At 45.2% G+C, this 18,352-nt stretch overlaps 2 protein-coding genes across 3 annotated transcripts in view; one reads left to right on the top strand and one right to left on the bottom strand.

Annotated features, from left to right (window-relative positions):
• Positions 1 to 14,353, bottom strand: part of endouc (endonuclease, polyU-specific C) — a 37,653-nt gene extending 23,300 nt beyond the window's left edge. The window contains exon 1 of one of the 2 annotated variants that reach the window (XM_060839699.1): positions 14,276 to 14,353. In XM_060839699.1, the coding sequence (XP_060695682.1) occupies positions 14,276 to 14,286 (11 nt within the window). In that variant the 5' untranslated portion in view covers positions 14,287 to 14,353. Of the gene's footprint in view, positions 1 to 1,610; positions 1,631 to 14,275 lie in introns of those variants that run through there. The other variant, XM_060839700.1, reaches the window with a different exon arrangement.
• Positions 14,354 to 14,523: 170 nt separating this feature from the next.
• The window catches only part of LOC132824876 (NADH-cytochrome b5 reductase 3-like), a 30,600-nt gene continuing 26,771 nt past the window's right edge, over positions 14,524 to 18,352 (top strand). The window contains exon 1 of the mRNA XM_060839698.1: positions 14,524 to 14,579. Coding sequence (XP_060695681.1) covers positions 14,559 to 14,579 — 21 coding nt within the window. The 5' untranslated portion in view covers positions 14,524 to 14,558. The remainder of the gene's footprint in view (positions 14,580 to 18,352) is intronic.

The raw sequence follows: 18,352 nt of genomic DNA, 5'->3' as shown, positions 1-18,352 counted from the left end.
AAGATAGTTGGGTAACTAACTTAAAAGAATAAATTTTGCAGATTTACAGAGAAAAGGCATGGGCGAGGGACTGGCTGAGTTGATATTGTATAAAGCCAGCACAGACACATGGAATTGAATGGCCTCATTCTGTACTCAGACATAATCTGCTGTAATTATGGTATCTCCCAAAGCACATGCCAATTTCATAATTTGTGCATAAAAACAGTTGTATCTCACACAGAGAAAGCAAATGTGGTCCTGGGAGAATCCAACTAAGAAGTCATCAGAGGTGAGTGAAGTCTGCTTGATTCACATGAGGAAAGGGTCATAATAACAGGCGAGGTATCAAAAACAGTTCTCAGCTTCACAAAATCCAGCACTGCTAACATACTCCTGTCTGTTTACCAAAAAAAATGGCAAAAAAAGAACTAAGAGTGACTTTTCGTGGTTACATGAAAATGCACTAAATGAGATAGAAAAGAAGCAAATCAACAAGGTACTCAAAATAGCTAGCCCAAAGGACATGTACATTAATTGGCCAGATGTTCATGAAAAAGTAAAAAATGAGGTCTGCAGATGCTGGAGATCACAGCTGAAAATGTGTTGCTGGTTAAAGCACAGCAGGTTAGGCAGCATCTCAGGAATAGGGAATTCGACGTTTCGAGCATAAGCCCTTCATCAGGAATGAGAGAGAGTAGCCAAGCAGGCTAAGATAAAAGGTAGGGAGGAGGGACTTGGGGGAGGGGCGATGGAGGTGGGATAGGTGGAAGGAGGTCAAGGTGAGGGTGATAGGCCGGAGTGGGGTGGGGGCGGAGAGGTCAGGAAGGAGATTGCAGGTTAGGAGGGCGGTGCTGAGTTGAGGGAACCGACTGAGACAAGGTGGGGGGAAAGGAAATGAGGAAACTGGAGAAATCTGAATTCATCCCTTGTGGTTGGAGGGTTCCCAGGCGGAAGATGAGGCACTCCTCCTCCAGCCGTCGTGTTGAGGAGCACCTCATCCTCCGCCTGGGAACCCTCCAACCACAAGGGATGAATTCAGATTTCTCCAGTTTCCTCATTTCCTTTCCCCCCACCTTGTCTCAGTCGGTTCCCTCAACTCAGCACCGCCCTCCTAACCTGCAATCTCCTTCCTGACCTCTCCGCCCCCACCCCACTCCGGCCTATCACCCTCACCTTGACCTCCTTCCACCTATCCCACCTCCATCGCCCCTCCCCCAAGTCCCTCCTCCCTACCTTTTATCTTAGCCTGCTTGGCTACTCTCTCTCATTCCTGATGAAGGGCTTATGCTCGAAACGTCGAATTCCCTATTCCTGAGATGCTGCCTGGCCTGCTGTGCTTTGACCAGCAACACATTTTCAGATGTTCATGAAATACAAGAAAAATGCTTTCAATATTTGAAAGTATTTAGAATAGAAATTTCTTGTCACGTGTACTTCTACATGAAAAGTACAGTGAAGTTTCATAAGTTGCCCCACAGTGCCTACATCAACAATAGAAGTCACACAATAATAATAATGAATTAAAATTAAGACAAAATACACCACAGCTCAGCTCACAGCTCCTGGCTTGGGGAAAGATGGCTTAAGAAGGATGGAATGCCCTGAAGATGCAGCTGGGATGAGACTACCATTCCTTGATGAGAATGCCATGCCGGCACCAGACCACTGTGCTGGGTTACGAGAACACTGGGCTGGAAGTCTCCGCCAAAGACGACCGCTGTATTAGGCTGAGATTGCCACTCCTGAAGGAGACCGCCTGCCAGGCTACTGGATTACTTGAAAGATGAATCAGTCTTCCACATGGGGACGAGACTTCCACACCAGGGCAAAACCCCTACATCGGAACAAGACCACGCATCAGGAGCCACCACGCTGGGCTGAGACTTCCATTTTTCCTCCGTCAGACATTTGGGCCTAGCTGCAGACCTGGAGCCTCAGCCTAGCCTGCGAGGCTAGGCTAATGGAGTCAGCCCAGGGCCTGCTCCTCACTCACGGGGAAACCCCGGGCTGGGATGGAGTCTTGTCTGGCTAGTCAAGACGTTACTGCCAAATGCCTCCTCCCTTATCTGTCACTCCAGGCTTAAAAATTTGCAGAAAGAAAACAAAGAATAAAAAAAAGGAGCAAAAGTAAAATGAAGATAAGATAGAGAAAGGCAGCCACGCACAGAACCCTTGGCTCAGTCCCTGCTCCACTGCCATCTTGCGAAGGTGCTTAAAATACTCCCAGTCGTTAATTGAAGTGGTATTGCATTCAGTACTATTACAACAATCTCAAAATGTTGCTATCTGAATGAAACACGTTGTTATAACGCTGGTTGCATGTTATTTTTCATAAATTTAAACTGAGTTACCTCAACTGCAATGTCACATTCAAGGTTATTTCAGGAAGGGAGCCACATATAAACTTTCCACTTGGAGGTTAAGTATTTTTTTAAAATCAACCTTGTTTAACTGTTTCATGACACACTGCCATGGCCATTACACTGCAAGGTGAATTTTGAGTTGAAAATGTGTTGCTGGTTAAAGCACAGCAGGTGAGGCAGCTTCCAAGGAATAGGAAATTCGACGTTTCGGGCATAAGCCCTTCATCAGGAATGAGGAGAGGGTGCCAGGCAGGCTAAGATAAAAGGTAGGGAGGAGGGACTTGGGGGAGGGGAGATGGAGATGTGATAGGTGGAAGGAGGTCAAGGTGAGGGTGATAGGCCGGGGTGGGGTGGGGGCGGAGAGGTTAGGAAGAAGATTGCAGGTTAGGAGGGCGGTGCTGAGTTGAGGGAACCTGAATGCCCCGGCCGACCCATTGTCTCAGCCTGCTCCTGCCCCACCGAACTCATCACCGCATACCTTGACACGGTTCTGTCCCCTTTAGTCCAAGAACTCCCCACCTACGTTCGGGACACCACCCACGCCCTCCACCTGCTCCAGGATTTTCGCTTCCCCGGTCCCCAATGCCTTATTTTCACGATGGACATCCAGTCCCTGTACACCTCCAACCCCCATCACGAAGGACTCAAAACCCTCCGCTTCTTCCTTTCCCGCCGCACCAACCAGTACCCTTCCACTGACACCCTCCTTCGACTGATTGAACTGGTCCTCACCCTGAATAACTTCTCTTTTCAGTCCTCCCACTTTCTCCAAACTAAAGGAGTTGCCATGGGCACCCGCATGGGCCCCAGCTATGCCTGTCTCTTCGTAGGATATGTGGAACAGTCCATCTTCCGCAACTACACTGGCACCACCCCCACCTTTTCCTCCGCTACATCGATGACTGTATCGGCGCTGCCTCGTGCTCCCACGAGGAGGTTGAACAGTTCATCAACTTTACTAACACCTTCCATCCTGACCTCAAATTCACCTGGACTGTCTCAGACTCCTCCCTCCCCTTCCTAGACCTTTCCATTTCTATCTCAGGCGACCGACTCAACACAGACATCCACTATAAACCGACTGACTCCCACAGCTATCTGGACTACACCTCCTCTCACCCTGCCCCCTGTAAAAACTCCATTCCATATTCCCAATTCCTTCATCTCCGCCACATCTGCTCCCAGGAGGACCAGTTCCAACACCGCACAGCCCAGATGGCCTCCTTCTCCAAGGACCACAGATTCCCCCCAAACGTGATCGACGATGCCCTCCACCGCATCTCCTCCACTTCCCGCTCCTCCGCCCTTGAGCCCCGCTCCTCCAACCGCCACCAAGACAGAACCCCACTGGTTCTCACCTACCACCCCACCAACCTCCGTATACAACGTATCATCCGCCGTCATTTCCGCCACCTCCAAACGGACCCCACCGCCAGGGATATATTTCACTCCCCTCCCCTATCAGCGTTCCGCGAAGACCACTCCCTTCGTGACTCCCGCGTCAGGTCCACACCCCCCACCAACCCAACCTCCACTCCCGGCACCTTCCCCTGCAACCGCAGGAAATGTAAAACTTGCGCCCACACCTCCTCCCTCACTTCCCTCCAAGGCCCCAAGGGATCCTTCCATATCCGCCACAAGTTCACCTGTACCTCCACACACATCATCTATTGCATCTGCTGCACCCGATGTGGCCTCCTCTACATTGGGGAGACGGGCCGCTTACTTGCGGAACGCTTCAGAGAACACCTCAGGGACGCCCGGACCAACCAACCCAACCACCCCGTGGCTCAACACTTTAACTCTCCCTCCCACTCCACCGAGGACATGCAAGTCCTTGGACTCCTCCACCGGCAAAACATAACAACACGACGGTTGGAGGAAGAACGCCTCATCTTCCGCCTGGGAACCCTCCAACCACAAGGGATGAACTCAGACTTCTCCAGTTTCCTCATTTCCCCTCCCGCCACCTTGTCTCAGTTGGTTCCCTCAACTCAGCACCGCCCTCCCAACCTGCAATCTTCTTCCTAACCTCTCCGCCCCCACCCCACCCCGGCCTATCACCCTCACCTTGACCTCCTTCCACCTATCACATCTCCATCGCCCCTGCCCCAAGTCCCTCCTCCCTACCTTTTATCTTAGCCTGCCTGGCACCCTCTCCTCATTCCTGATGAAGGGCTTATGCCCGAAACGTCGAATTTCCTATTCCTTGGATGCTGCCTAACCTGCTGTGCTTTAACCAGCAACACATTTTCAACTGTGATCTCCAGCATCTGCAGACCTCACATTTTACCCGAAGGTGAATTTTGAGCCTAGAATTTCTGGTCCAGAGATACAGACACTTCTATCGCACCACACAACCCTGAGTATTATTACTTATTAATTTTCTTCAGGGAAAGTATTATTCCTGTCGACCGTCTCAAATGGAAGTAAAAGGTCATAGTCTTGAGGGTATGGGATTGGCCATGAAGGGCTGAGAGGGGAGAAATTTCTTCTCCCAGACAACGATGAGCCTGTGGAATTCTCTGCCCCAGAAAGGAGAGAACATTTTCATGGAGGAGGTAGAAGGCAGTTTTGAGGGCTAAAGGAATCAAAAGGCATGGGAAGCAAGCAGGAAGAGGGTGAGGAGTTGGATGACTGGCCATAGTCATACTGAATGGCAGAGCAGACTGCAAGGGGGAAATATCATAATATTTCCATGTTTCTACCCAGCAACACTATTTTAAAGAAGAGAGGGGGCATTTTTGGGAGGCAATGGCTAGACTATTAATCCAGAGATCCAGATAATGTTCTGTGGAAAACAACAAACATTGGAGATCACAGGGGAGGGGGTCATCAGCATGAATGGAAAGACAGCACGCTTTGTTTCCTCTACAGGTCATCCAGACTTGAAACATTAGCTTTCTCTCTCTCCCTGTCTTTCTATGGATACTGTCTGACCCACTGTGGTCCCCAGCATTTGTTGTTTCCAGTCTAGATTCCAGCATTTGCTATAATTTGTTCCTATGATGTTTGGGGGACCCAGGTTCAAAATCCACCACAACAGATGATGGAATCTGAATTCAGTTTAAGGAAAAATCTGAATTAAGAATCTAATGATGACCATGAATCCATTGTCGATTATCAAGAAAAACCCATCTGGGTCACTATTGTCCTTTAGGGAAGGAAGCTGGCCAGTTCTTACCTGGGGCTGGCACAACAAGTCACTCCAAACCCACAGAGACTGGTGGATCCTTAACTGCCCTCTGGGCAATTATAAATGGACAATAAATGCTAGCCTAGCCAGAGACACCCATAACCCATGAATGAATAAAACGATGGTCAGGTAGTTGTCCTGGTTCTGGGTTATCCCTTAATTAAATTAACTAAAGTAGAAATAAAAACTGAAAATGCTGAAGAAACTCTAAGTCTTGCAGCATCTGTGGTAACAGGAATGGCATTAACATTTTCCTTTGATTTGACTAAAACAGAATACGTATTTCGCATTATTACAATTTGTGGGAGCTTGCTGTCCACAATTGTGTTGATGCATTTGCATATCATTGTAACTGAGACTATACTCAAGCAGTAGAGATGTCAAACAGTTCACCTAAACTACTTAAATCATTAAATTCAAAGTTAAATGCAGTCCTTCTGCTTTAACAAGTCTCATGCAGGAACTATTTCTGTCACATCACTCTTCCTCAAGATCACATTTTCACAACCACTCTGTTCCAAATAGCAAAACGTATCTCAGAACAAAAAGACACAAGAAAATTGTAAGCAAAACATGCTGGCATTCACATCTGATCAACTTATTTTAAGAAAGGTTTTCCACTGGATGCTAATCAAGGCAAATAGGCTTACGTTCGTCTTTGAAGTTTTATTTTGTCATCAAACTGAAAACTACTTTCGGTGCAAAAGCAGCTTTGATTTGACCAGTTTGCATTGTCCTCTGTACTCAGGAAGAATGTGGGCAGTGTCTGCAATACGTCCCAGTGCATGTGGTGTAAGTTGGAAAGCCTGCACACTCTTATTGCTAATTCCTGTCCTCCCGAGTGCCTGGATTCCTGCTCCTTACAGATCCAGTTAGATATTTCCTTTACTACCCGGTTAGGGAAATTAAATGTGAGCAGCCTATGTTACACACAGTGGAGACATTCTTCTTACTCTGCTGAATGATTGAGCCTGATAGATGTCAGTTTACAGCAAATGCTCAGGACAGAACTGCTGCCTTTTAATGGTTTTTGGAAAATAACATGACACTCAGCAGAAATGATCCTGCTGAAAACAAGTCATTTTGGTGATGTAAGTGGTGCAGCTGTAAGTTGCTCTTCAAGGCATTAAACTGAGGGAATATCAAAGACTCCACAAACAGAAAACGTTATAACAGTTGGCAATCAAGCAGAATGCTGCTAAAAATGAACTTGAGCTTCCTGTTTCAGTATAGCCTGTCTCCTGACCACAAATTCAAAACAGATTTACAGCTCAATTCTTTTGTGGCTAGCCATTTAAGAGACAGGGAATGAGTTTATCTGGTCATCTCTCAGTGGAAGGGCACCACACTTACTCATGCGGAATTCACCTTGTAAGAGTTTGAGGCAGAGGTGCAACATAATTTAGACTTCCAGCTAACTTAATCTGCTTCCGGTGACAGAGCGTTTATAACCGATGAAACATACTCGGGGGGAAATAGTAACAAAACGTAGAGGGCAACATGAGGAAATGTTCAATTTTTACATAACGAATGGTTGTGAGTTAGAATGTGTTGCCTAAAAGGCTGGTAGGAACAGATTCAGTGCTAACTTTCAAAAGGGAATGGAATAAATGCTCAATGGGGGAGTATTAAAGTAGGTGACAGGAAAAGAACAGGTGAGGGGGATTAATTAGATCACTCTTTTAAAAAGACTATGTGGGCATGATGACTCAAATGGCACTATATGTGTTGTACCATACTATGTATAGGCACATTGTGGACAGCTACACAGTGTGCACAGCATCTGCCAGCTGCTCCATAATAATGTTATATGACACCAGATTCAACTCAGATGTTGCTTATTTACATAACATTCATTGCCAAATTCACCAAAAATGGCCTTGAGATGGGAAAAGACTCAGTGGAAACAGCAGTAAACACCAGCAACAGTTCCCCCTGCCAATCCTGCCTCCAAATTGGTATGATTTGCCCTGACAATTCACAAAGGGTGATTCAAAGACAGAGTTCTCAAAACAACCTTTAGGAAACAGATCAGCACAATTCAGACAGAGCAACACAGGAGATTAATCCACCTGTGCTTTGTACAACACCTGTTACCAATCCCATATAATTAAGGCCAGATGCAAAATATTTCAGATGCTCCTGAGGTTGTGAAAGGTATTGTGAAGGTGCAAGACCTGCTGCACACTGAGGCAGCAATTACCAAATAAGCTTTAAGGGTTACACCCAAAAATGTTGATTTCCCCAGCCTCCTGATGCTGCTTGGCTTACAGTGTTCTTCCAGCCTCCTGCCTGTCTACTGTGAATGAGACAACTGTCTTATCGAGGTCCAACAGCAACTGGCAACCTGAACGACACTGGGTGTTTTTTTTATATACAAGGTGTGGGTATCACTGGCTGGGCCAGCATTTATTTCCCACCCCCAATTGCCCTTAAGAAAGTGGTGGTGAGCCATCATCTTCAACATCAAAGGGAGTTGGTTAGCTCAGTTGGCTGGTTGCAATGCAGAGTGATGCCCACAGTACAGGTTCAATTCCCACATCTACTGAGTAAACCATGAAGGTCCTGCCTTCTCAACCTTGCTCCTTACCAGACCCACTGTGACTCTCAGGTTAAACTCAACACCATTCCTCTCTTTCCAATGAGAGAGCAGCCCCATGATCCTCTGTGACTGTAGCAACTTTACTTTTACCTCTACAGTCCATGCAGTGTAGGTACAGTTAGAGTGTTATTGGGGAGGAGGAGGAGTTCCTGGATTTTGACCCAATGACATTGAAGGAACAGCAATACCATTCCAAGTCAGAATTGTTTGAGGCTTGGAGGGGAACTTGGTGTTCCTATGCATCTCTTACCCTTGTCTTTCCAGGTGGTAGTGGATGCAGGTTTGTAAGGTCTTATTGAAGGGGAATTTGTGCAGTGTTTCACACAGATTTTCTTTTCTCTGACAGGATGTGGGTGTTACTGACTGAGCCAGAATTTATTGCCCATCCCTAACTGCATTTTGAGAAACTGTTAACTACGTCCCTTCTTGAACTGCTGTTGTACATGTGGGTGTACCCATAGCACAATACCATTAGTGAGGGAGTTCCAGAATTTTGACCCAACCACACTGATGGTCTGAAAATATATTTCCAAGTCACGACGGTGAGTGGCTTGGACGGGAACTTGGTGGTGTTCCCATGTACCCATTCTCCTTGTCTTTCTAAATGCTAAGGTTAAGAATTTGGAAGATATTATCCAAGGATATTTGGTAAATTTCTGCAATACATCTTGAGGATGGTACACTCTGCAGCTATTGAATGTCATAGAATCACGTAGTACAAAAGAGGCCCTTTGGACCTTTGAGTTTAGATTAGATTAGATTACTTAGTGTGGAAACAGGCCCTTCGGCCCAACAAGTCCACACCAACCCGCCAAAGTGCAACCCACCCAGACCCATTCCCCTACACCTAACATTACAGGCAATTTAGCATAGCCAGTTCACCTAACCTGTACATTTTTGGATTGTGGGAGGAAACTGGAGCACCTGGAGGAAACCCATGCAGACACGGGGAGAATGTGCAAACTCCACACAGAGTCGCCTGAGGTGGGAATTGAACCCGGGTCTCTGGTGCTGTGAGACAGCAGTGCTGCCCATAGACTGCCAAAAATATAATACCACCTATACTAGTGTCACTTTACTGCACTTGGCCCACGGTTTGAATGTTACTCCACTTTAAGTGCTCATCCAAGTGTTTTTTAAGAGTTTGTGAATTTTCCTACCTCCATTACACTCCCACATGCTACAGGGGTTGAATGCTTGTGGTGTGGTGCCAACAAAGTGGGGTGCTTTGTCCTGGACAATGTCAAGCTTCTGTAACATTGTTGGAGCTGAGCTCCTCCAGGAATGTGGGGAGTATTCCATCAGACTGCTGACATGTACCTTGTAGATGGTTTCCAGGTTTCGTGGAGTCAGGAGGTCAATTACTTGCTGTAAACCTTTAGCCTCAAACCTAATCTTGTAGCTGGTCCAGTTAAGTTTCTGATCAGTAGTGGAGGATTTAGCAATGGTAATGTCAATCAATGCCATGGGGAGACAGTTCAATTATCTCTTGTTAAAGGTATTCATTACCCGGTGATTACACAATATACCAGCCAGCTTCATTACGCTAGATTATATCTTGGGAAAATGGATCACAGAGCAATGATAAAGTATAAAGAGAGGCAGTAAGGAGGTGGAGACGATTTTCATTAATTCCTTCACTGCAGAAAACATTGTCCATTGTCCAAGCTTGGTCTTCAATAGTGCTTGATGTGAATTATGTAGAGCAAAGCGTGCATGACTATGAAAGTTTGCAGAGTAACATAGATAGTTTAAGAGAAAGGGCAAAGGGAGTACAACATTAATAAATGTGAAGTCATCCATTTTGGTAGGAATAACAGTAAAAAGGACTATTACTTGAATGGCAAGAAATCGCAGCAAGGTGTTGTGCAGAAGGACCTGGGTGCCCTTGTGCATGGATCATAGGAGGTCGGTCTGCAGGTGCAGCAGGTAATTATGAAGACAAATGGAATTTTATCCTTCATTGCTAGAGAGATTGAGTTTAAAAGCAGGGAGATTATATTGCAGCTGTACAGTGCACTGGTGATGCCACGCCTGGAGTACTGTGTGTAAGTTTGTTCTCCTTACTTGAGAAAGGATGTTCTGGCACTAGAGGGAGTGCAGAGGAGATTCACGAGGTTGATTCAGGAACTGAGGGAATTGGCCTATGAGGAGAGACTGCGTTTGTATTCATTGGAATGCAAAAGAATATGGGGGGGATCTTAGAGAAACATATAACATTATGAAGGGAATAGACCGGAAAGAAGTAGAGGATGTTTCCACTGGAAGGTGAAACTAGAACGAGAGGGCATAGCCTCAAAAATTAAGGGGAGCAGATTTAGAACTGAATTGAGGAGGAACTTCTTCATCCACAGGGTTGTGAATCTGTGGAATCCCTTGTCCAGTGGAGTAGTTGAGGCTTCCTCATTCAATGTTTTTAAAGCTAAGATTGATAAATTTTGAACAGTAAAGGAATTAAGAGTTATGGTGAGTGGGCGGGTAAGTGAAGCTGAGGGCACAAAAAGATCAGCCATGATCTTATCGAATGGCAGGGCAGGCTCGATGGGCCTTATGGCCTACTCCTGCTTCTGGTCCTTATATTCTTGTGCTAGTAACAAATGAAAATCTCAAGGATAAGCTCAATGAAAACTTAAGTGCAGGAACAAACACAGACTAGAGATAGTCAGAGATAACATTTAGTTTTTCTCAGATTCTGATTCAATTCCCTTTTCAGGAATAATCCACTCTTCCTGCATAATGAAAATGTAGCAAGCCAAACAGTAACAAAGTATCAAAAAGGCTAATGAAATATTTGGGAATATATATAAAAAATTAGACTAAACAGAGATTAAAGGCAAAAGCAACATTTTGTCTGATTCACATTTCTTAACCGACTGCTGACACCTCTTAATCAGGTTTTATATCTCATAGCACAACGATAAGGAAACAGCTGCTCATGTCAACATAAAGATTTTACTCAAATGTTTTTTTAGCAGTGATTCTGCACAAATCAGAGGCAGATGCAAAATGCTGTCCACTTTCTGGTTTTTTTGGTTCCTACCTTGCCACTTCTAGGATAGAATATACGTCGATTAGGATGAAATTATTTCACATTTTTTGTATCATGCTCTTAAAGCGGAGCTCCAGGTTAAAACCATAGCAATTTAGTGCAGTTGGCCATTCAGCCAGGTGACCATGCCAACTCTCCGTCCAGTAATTTGTTCAGTCCCAATCCCCCAGGATGTCTCTGTAGTGCTTGCAAATTTATTTCCCTCAAGCATTTGGACATGTTTGACGTTATATTTTTATTATTTTCCTGCATTACTAGGCAATAAAATTCTTTCCTTCACTCCATAAAGTTTTGTAATTGGCTCATTAGTTTTGACAAATATGACATTTTAATTGAAGTGTGTGCTAAAAAGAAATGTTTGTTGCAGTCAACTGAGGGGGAATTTGAATGGCTAACAACATCACCTAACTATATTTTGTGTTGCTGCCCCCTTCATCTGCCCAGACATTACTAACCATCTCCTTGCATCAGTTAGATTAACTTGTGGCTCACACTATTGATGTATCACATAATTTGTGACTAAGAGACTGAGTATACAGCACCAAATCATTTTAGGATAGCTCAAAGGTTTGAAGAAAGGCAGTCAGTACTAAAATATCAGAAAGATTCTAATTAGTGCAGTGCAGTGCTAGTAATTTAAGCTGATGACAACAGGCTTGGTGTATTCTATAAAAACCACAGTAAACAGCCACTTCCTAAAATCAATCAACAATTTCAGAATTCTCAATTAGACGTCTAAAACCCATTTAATTGATTAATTAACCTCCACTTCCTTCATGACCACACCCTTCTGTGGGAAGCCAGTTTCAGATCAAAGTTCTTCTTCACATTTCCTTGCATCTCTTTCCCAAAACCTTAGAACTGTCTCCCTTAACACCTGTGACATTTTATCTTTAGCTAATGAATAATCTAACTTTTCATCTTTTACACCTCTACTAAATCTCTCCTCAATCTCCTTTGCAGCAGTGTGAACAATTCCAGCTTCTCTGACCCAACCTGGGAGCTAAAATCCTCCTTCCTTGAAACCACACTGATAAATCTTCACCACATTTTCTCAAGGGCCCTTCCTTCAGGAAGGGACCAGGTCTGGACATAATACTGTAGGTGAGGCTTAACAAGGTTCAGAATAATTGCTCTGCTTTTGTACTCAATTCCACACACAATGGCCAACCACTTCACCAACCCCTCCCACTCCACCAAGGAAATGCAAGTCCTGGACCTCCTCCACCACCAAATCCTCACCACCCGATACCTGGAGGAAGAACGCCTCCTCTTCTGCCTTGGGACCCTCCAACCACATGGCATTAATGTTAATTTCACCTGTTTCCTCATCTCTCCTCCCCCTACCTTATCCCAGGTCCAACCCTCCAACTCGGCACCGCCCTCATGAACTGTCTGTTCTGTCCATCTTCCTTCCCACCTATCCACTCCACCCTATTACCATCACCCCCCACCTTCATCTACCTATTACTTTCCCCTAGCCTCCCCACCCCACTTATTTATCTCTCAGCCCCCTTGGGACAGTGACCCCCCCCCCCCATTCCTGATCCTCAGATGCTGCTTGACCTGCTGTGCTTTTCCAGCACCACACATTTTGACTCTGATTTCCAGTCCTCGCTTTCTCCTTTATTTATGAGTCTAAAGATCTCATATGCTTTGTTGTCTTCCCCCTTACTATGTAATGCCACTTTCAAAGATCAATGCATGCAGGCTCCACTTGCTTCAGAACTGTGCCATTAAATCCACATCGACTTTCTGCTGAAATAATATAACTTTACATTTCTTTGTATTAAGAATGGTCTGTCCTTTCTACAAGCTGATCTAAGTTCAAACTCCAACCTAGAGGGACCCAACCCTAGTGAGATCTTCTGGGCAGATTTAAAGATAATCAAAAGGGAATTCATGATCCCAGAGGGCTAGATGCATGTTAACCACATAACAACCAATCCGGGCTGCAAGTCAGACTCCAAGACAATAAAAAAAACAAAGAACTGCGAAGGTTGAAAATCTGAAACAAAATCAGAAATGGCTGGAGAAACTCAGCGAGCCTGGAGAAAGAGATTGAGTTAATGTTTAGGTGCGGTGCCTCTTCTGCAGAACTCCTGGACCGCAGACGTTATCTCTGCTTTCTCTCCATAGATGCTATCAAATCTGCCAAGTTTCTCCAGCTATTTCTCTTTTTGTTCCTAAATAATACATTCTTGTCCAATCGAACGCGCCCGAAGAGCGGGGTTTTGCTGTGTAAATGGAGACGGAATTGACATCACCGACAAACAACTCAGCCATGAGTCCCAACAAGCAAACCGGGAAAGAAATCAACTGCAAATTCCGACCAGTTCAGTAACTGTTCGCAGGAAGACATTGCAAACCCGGCTCACAAACTAAAGGGAGTCAATCCGGATTTGGGGCGGGAACGGGTAATGTAGTCAATCTGGAGTTGGGGGGATGAAAAACGAAGTTTGGAGTTGGACAGGAAATGGATAACGGAGTAATTTTGGAGATGGAGAGGAAACTCGTAATGAGGTTATAGCAGGATTGAATAACGGAGAAAAGTGAATCTAGAGGGAGCTAGATTACGGAGTTAACCGTAATTACAGAGTTAAACAGGGGAGATGCGGAGTGGATTTCGAGTGAGGGAGGGTCAGAGGATATGCGGAGTGAAGGTGGATTGGGGGGTGAAAGGGAGCTGTGGAGTGGATCTGGAGTGAACGTGGATTGGGAGTGTAGGGGAGATGCAGAGTGGATCTGGAGTGAAGCTGGATTGGGGGTGTAGGGGAGATTCTGGATCAGTGGTGCTGGAAGAGCACAGCAGTTCAGGCAGCATCCAAAGTGCAGCGAAATCGACGTTTGGGCTTTTGCCCGAAACGTCGATTTTCCTGCTCCTCGGATGCTGCCTGAACTGCTGTGCTCTTCCAGCACCACTGATCCAGAATCTGATTTCCAGCGTCTGCAGTCATTGTTTTTACCGTGTAGGGGAGATGTGGAGTGGATCTGGAGTGAAGGTGGATTGGGGGGACAGGGGAGATGTGGAGTGGTGCTGGATTGGGGGGGTGTAGGGGAGATGTGGAGTTGGTGTCACTCACCCTGATGCCATGATCCTGCCCGGGCTGTGCCGCCTCTGATACAAAGTATCTCCGCAGCTCGGGATCGCTCACTGCGACTGGGGCGGCAACGCGCCCTCCTATTGGTCGGTCCCCTGTCACTCTTCTACATCTGACAAGGCCATAATCCAATCAAAGCGAGGCACTGGTGCGATGTAAACCAATAGGAACCCGGCTGAACGGGGCGGGACTACCAATCAGAATAAGGAGGGTGGGCGGGGCTTGGGTGTGGTTACTTTGTGTCTGGATTCCAGGAGGTGAAACAATGTGGAGCCAAGTGATCGGGGTAAGAGGACACATAGAGGGAAGGAGGGAGGGTAGGAGAAGGGGAGCTAGGGTGCAGAGGGGTAGGAAAGGAGGATGGGAGGGAAGGAGAAGGAAAAAAAGATTAAAGAGGGAGGGGAATCGTTGCAGAGAGAGGAGGAGGGATCAAGGAAAGAATGAGAGAATTGGGGGAAGAGTGGGATTGATTGGGGTGAGGGAAGGATTGGCGTAAGTAAATTAGCTGAAGGCAAACGATTGGGTTATAGAAGAGGGACTGCAGGAATTGAAGAAACAGAGCAAAGGGAGGGTGAAAATGAGGGGATATTAAAACGTTGAGCTATGCATCATTTGAGAAGGTAAATTCATATATAGAGGAGGTGTTTCATAGTCATTCCAAGGCCAGCATTTACTGACCATCCTGAAAGGTGCACGAAATGGAGGTGAAGAGGATAAAGTAAAATTGAGTTGAATTTGATGAGTAATGTGGGTGATTCGGTGCATTATTATCTCTGGCTGTGCAAGGTCTGGGCTTGTTCACTGACAAATCAATAAAGGACGGGGAGCTGCGGCTGGTCGTTTAGTTTTTTTGGCATTATGATTGTACCGGTCTGAAACAGATTTCTGATCCCCAACTTTGTGTGAACTTGTCACTCTCAACTGGGTTAAACTGGTGCCCCAGTTTAAGTGACAGGTTGGCTGGATGGGTGTAGCTAGAAGAGACTCCACCTATCCTGGGCTCTGGCGTTGGAAAGTCTGACTAAAACCATTGGCCCAGAGCCCGGAAGCATTGATCTAACAAACTAATAGGACTGGCTGCTTATAGCTTCCTGACTCACGTTTTTGTAACGCCTTTTTGACAAGTGTATGTAGCCATCTCAGCTGTGAGTTAGAAAGTTATCTTCAATTTGCACTCCAGGGCTTGAACACACAAGCAGAGAATGACACACCAGTGTACAATTTAAATCCTTGGGACATAAAAGATCCCCTGGCTGCGTTTGAAAGAAGAGCAGAAGTTTTCTCCTGGCCCACTGGATAATGTTTATCCCTCAAATGTCACAGAACAATTAATTATCTGGCTATATATCATTCACCTGTTTATAGGATCTGCAAATTGCCTACTGGCAAAACAGGTCCACAGTGAATGCCATTTCCCCAACCCTACACTCATCCCTGGAACATCTAGATAACGAGAACATCTACGTCAGGCTCCTACTCATTGATTACAGCTCCGTCTTCAATACCATAATCCTGACCAGGCTCATCTCAAACCTGCGGCCTAGGTCTCAGCTCTGTCCTCAGCTTTCTGACCCACAGACTGCAATCAATGAAGATGGATAATATTACCTCCTCTATGATAATCCTCAACACCAGCATCCCACAAGATGAGTACACAGCCCCCTACTGTTCTGCCTGTACATCCATGATTGTAGTCAAACTTTGTACAAACACCATCTACAAGTTTGCTGATTACACCACTGTTTTGGGCCAGATATCAAACATTAACAAGTCAGAAAACCGGAAGGAGAGTATGTGCTTGGTGCAGTGGTGCAATGACAACAACCTCTGTGTCAGCAAAACAAAAGAACTGATCATCTTCTTCAGGAAGAAAAGAGAAGGACATGCTCATATCTACATCAGCCGAGTTGAGGTGGAGAAGGTTGATGACGTCTAGCTTCTAAAAATGATAACAACCAACAATCTGCCCTGGACCTCCCATTTAGATGCAATGGACAAGAAGGCACAACAACACCTTTTTCTTCCTCAGGAAGCTTAGTGAATTCAGCATTTCCATATGAACCGTCTCCAACTTTTACAGATGCACCATATAAAACATTCTACCTGAGTGTGTAATGGCTTGGTACAACAACTGTTCTGCCCAGACTAATAGAAACTACAGAAAGTTGTGTGCACAGCCCAGGTCATCACAGAAACCAGCCTCCCATTCGTGGACTCCATTGACAGCTAATATCATCAAAGACCCTTACCATCCCTAATGCTCTCTTACAACCTCTTCTGTCGGGAAGAAGATAGAAGCTTGAACCCACATCAGGTACAAGAACAGCTATTTCCCTGCTGCTATCAGATTGCCAAACAGACCTCTCTGATTTCAAATCGACTGTTGATCTTTCTTTAGCACCTTCTTTGCAGCTGTAACCTTGTATGCCTTGCTCTGTGTAAACATCCTACTATCTGTACATCCTTATTTGCTATGATCTACCTGTACTGATTGCAAAACTACATTTTCATTGTACTTGGGTACATGTGACTACAACAACACATGTGACAATCAAATCAAAAGGATCTTGTGGTGCACACAGTTGGCGGCTGGATTTCTTACAGCAGTGTGACACTTTTAACCATGTGATTTTTGGTTTTTTTAATGTAAAAAGTATTTTGCAGTGTCTAGCCATGAAATGGGCTATATAGAACATAGGAAAGGGAGTGGGCCCTTCAGCCCATTAAGTGTATTCCACCATTTAATTAGATCATGGCTGATCATCTATCTCAACATCACTTTCCCATGCCTCTACTTATCATTCATCTCCATAAATCTATTGATCTCAGTCTTGAGCATACTCAGTGGTTAAGCTTCCACAGTTCTCGGGTAAAGAATTCCAAAAATTCACTACTCACTGAATGAAGAAAGTGCGGGGAAAGTATTCATGCAAGCCTCTTTTTTGTTTAGATATCCCTAAAACCTTGTGATAGCAAATTAAGTTTTTATTTTAAAGTGCAGTGATCACTTGGAATGAAGGAAACACAGCAACCAATTTATGTGCAACAGGCTCCCAAAATGGCTGTTTGCGAGTGAGAATGATTGAGAGAGATGTACTGAAGAAGACATTAGGAAGAGCTCCTCTTCACTCAGTGCTATCTTGAATGTTTCACATTAACTTGTGAAGGAAGGAAGTACGTACCCTGGTTCAATGTTTCAATAAAAAGATGAAAACTTGAGAGTGCTTTTCTCAGTCCTGTTCTTGCAGGATGCAACCCGTCCATCCTATATTTCAGTAGGACATTGTGGCACTCCCCTCAGTAGCCACCCTCTGAGTGGTACAGTGCTTCCCTCAGTACCGTTCCTTGGAAGGTGCAGCACTCCCTTCTATACTCTCCCTCGGACTGTACAGCACTACTGTTGGGACTGCCCCTCGGACAGTCTGGTATTCTCTCAGTGCAATGTCCACTGAAGTCTTGAGCTCAAGTGTAGAACTTAAATCCACAAACTTCGGACTTGGGTCACTGGTTCTTTTCTGGCTCAACAAAGGCTGAATCTGTTTAAACATGTGAGGTGTAAAGTATTTTGGGAGGACATGGAAAGGGGAGTACATATTGTACTTTCGAGGATCTTACCATTCAGAGAGACCTCTGTCCAAAGATTGTTGAAGGCAACGCAACTGGTGATTAAGGCATACTTTAATAGTCAAGACATTGAATACACGGGCTGGGAGGATATGATGGAGCTATATGTAATGTTAGGCCACAGCTGGAGTAATGTGTACAGTTCTGGTCACCACACTATGGAAGAATGTGATTACACTGGAGAGGGTGCAGAGAAGATTCACCAGGATATTGCCTGGGCTGAAGCAATTCAATTACATAGAGAGAGGCTTGGGGTGGCTTTCCTTACAGTAGAGCAAGCTAGGGTGGTAGAGGTGTTCAAAACTGAGGGACATTGACATGGTAGAGAGAGAGAAATGTTTCCCCTTAATGGGATAAGTATCCAGGGGACGCAATTTTAAATTAAAGATAGAAGGTTAAGTGGGAATTTGAGGAAGAAGTTTGTGTCTGGAACTC

Source organism: Hemiscyllium ocellatum, chromosome 19 (assembly GCF_020745735.1).
Source record: "Hemiscyllium ocellatum isolate sHemOce1 chromosome 19, sHemOce1.pat.X.cur, whole genome shotgun sequence".
In the NCBI taxonomy this organism is placed as follows: Eukaryota; Metazoa; Chordata; class Chondrichthyes; order Orectolobiformes; family Hemiscylliidae; genus Hemiscyllium; species Hemiscyllium ocellatum.
The sequence above is the reverse complement of the archived record's forward strand: the minus strand, read 5'-3'. Positions and strand labels throughout refer to the sequence as shown.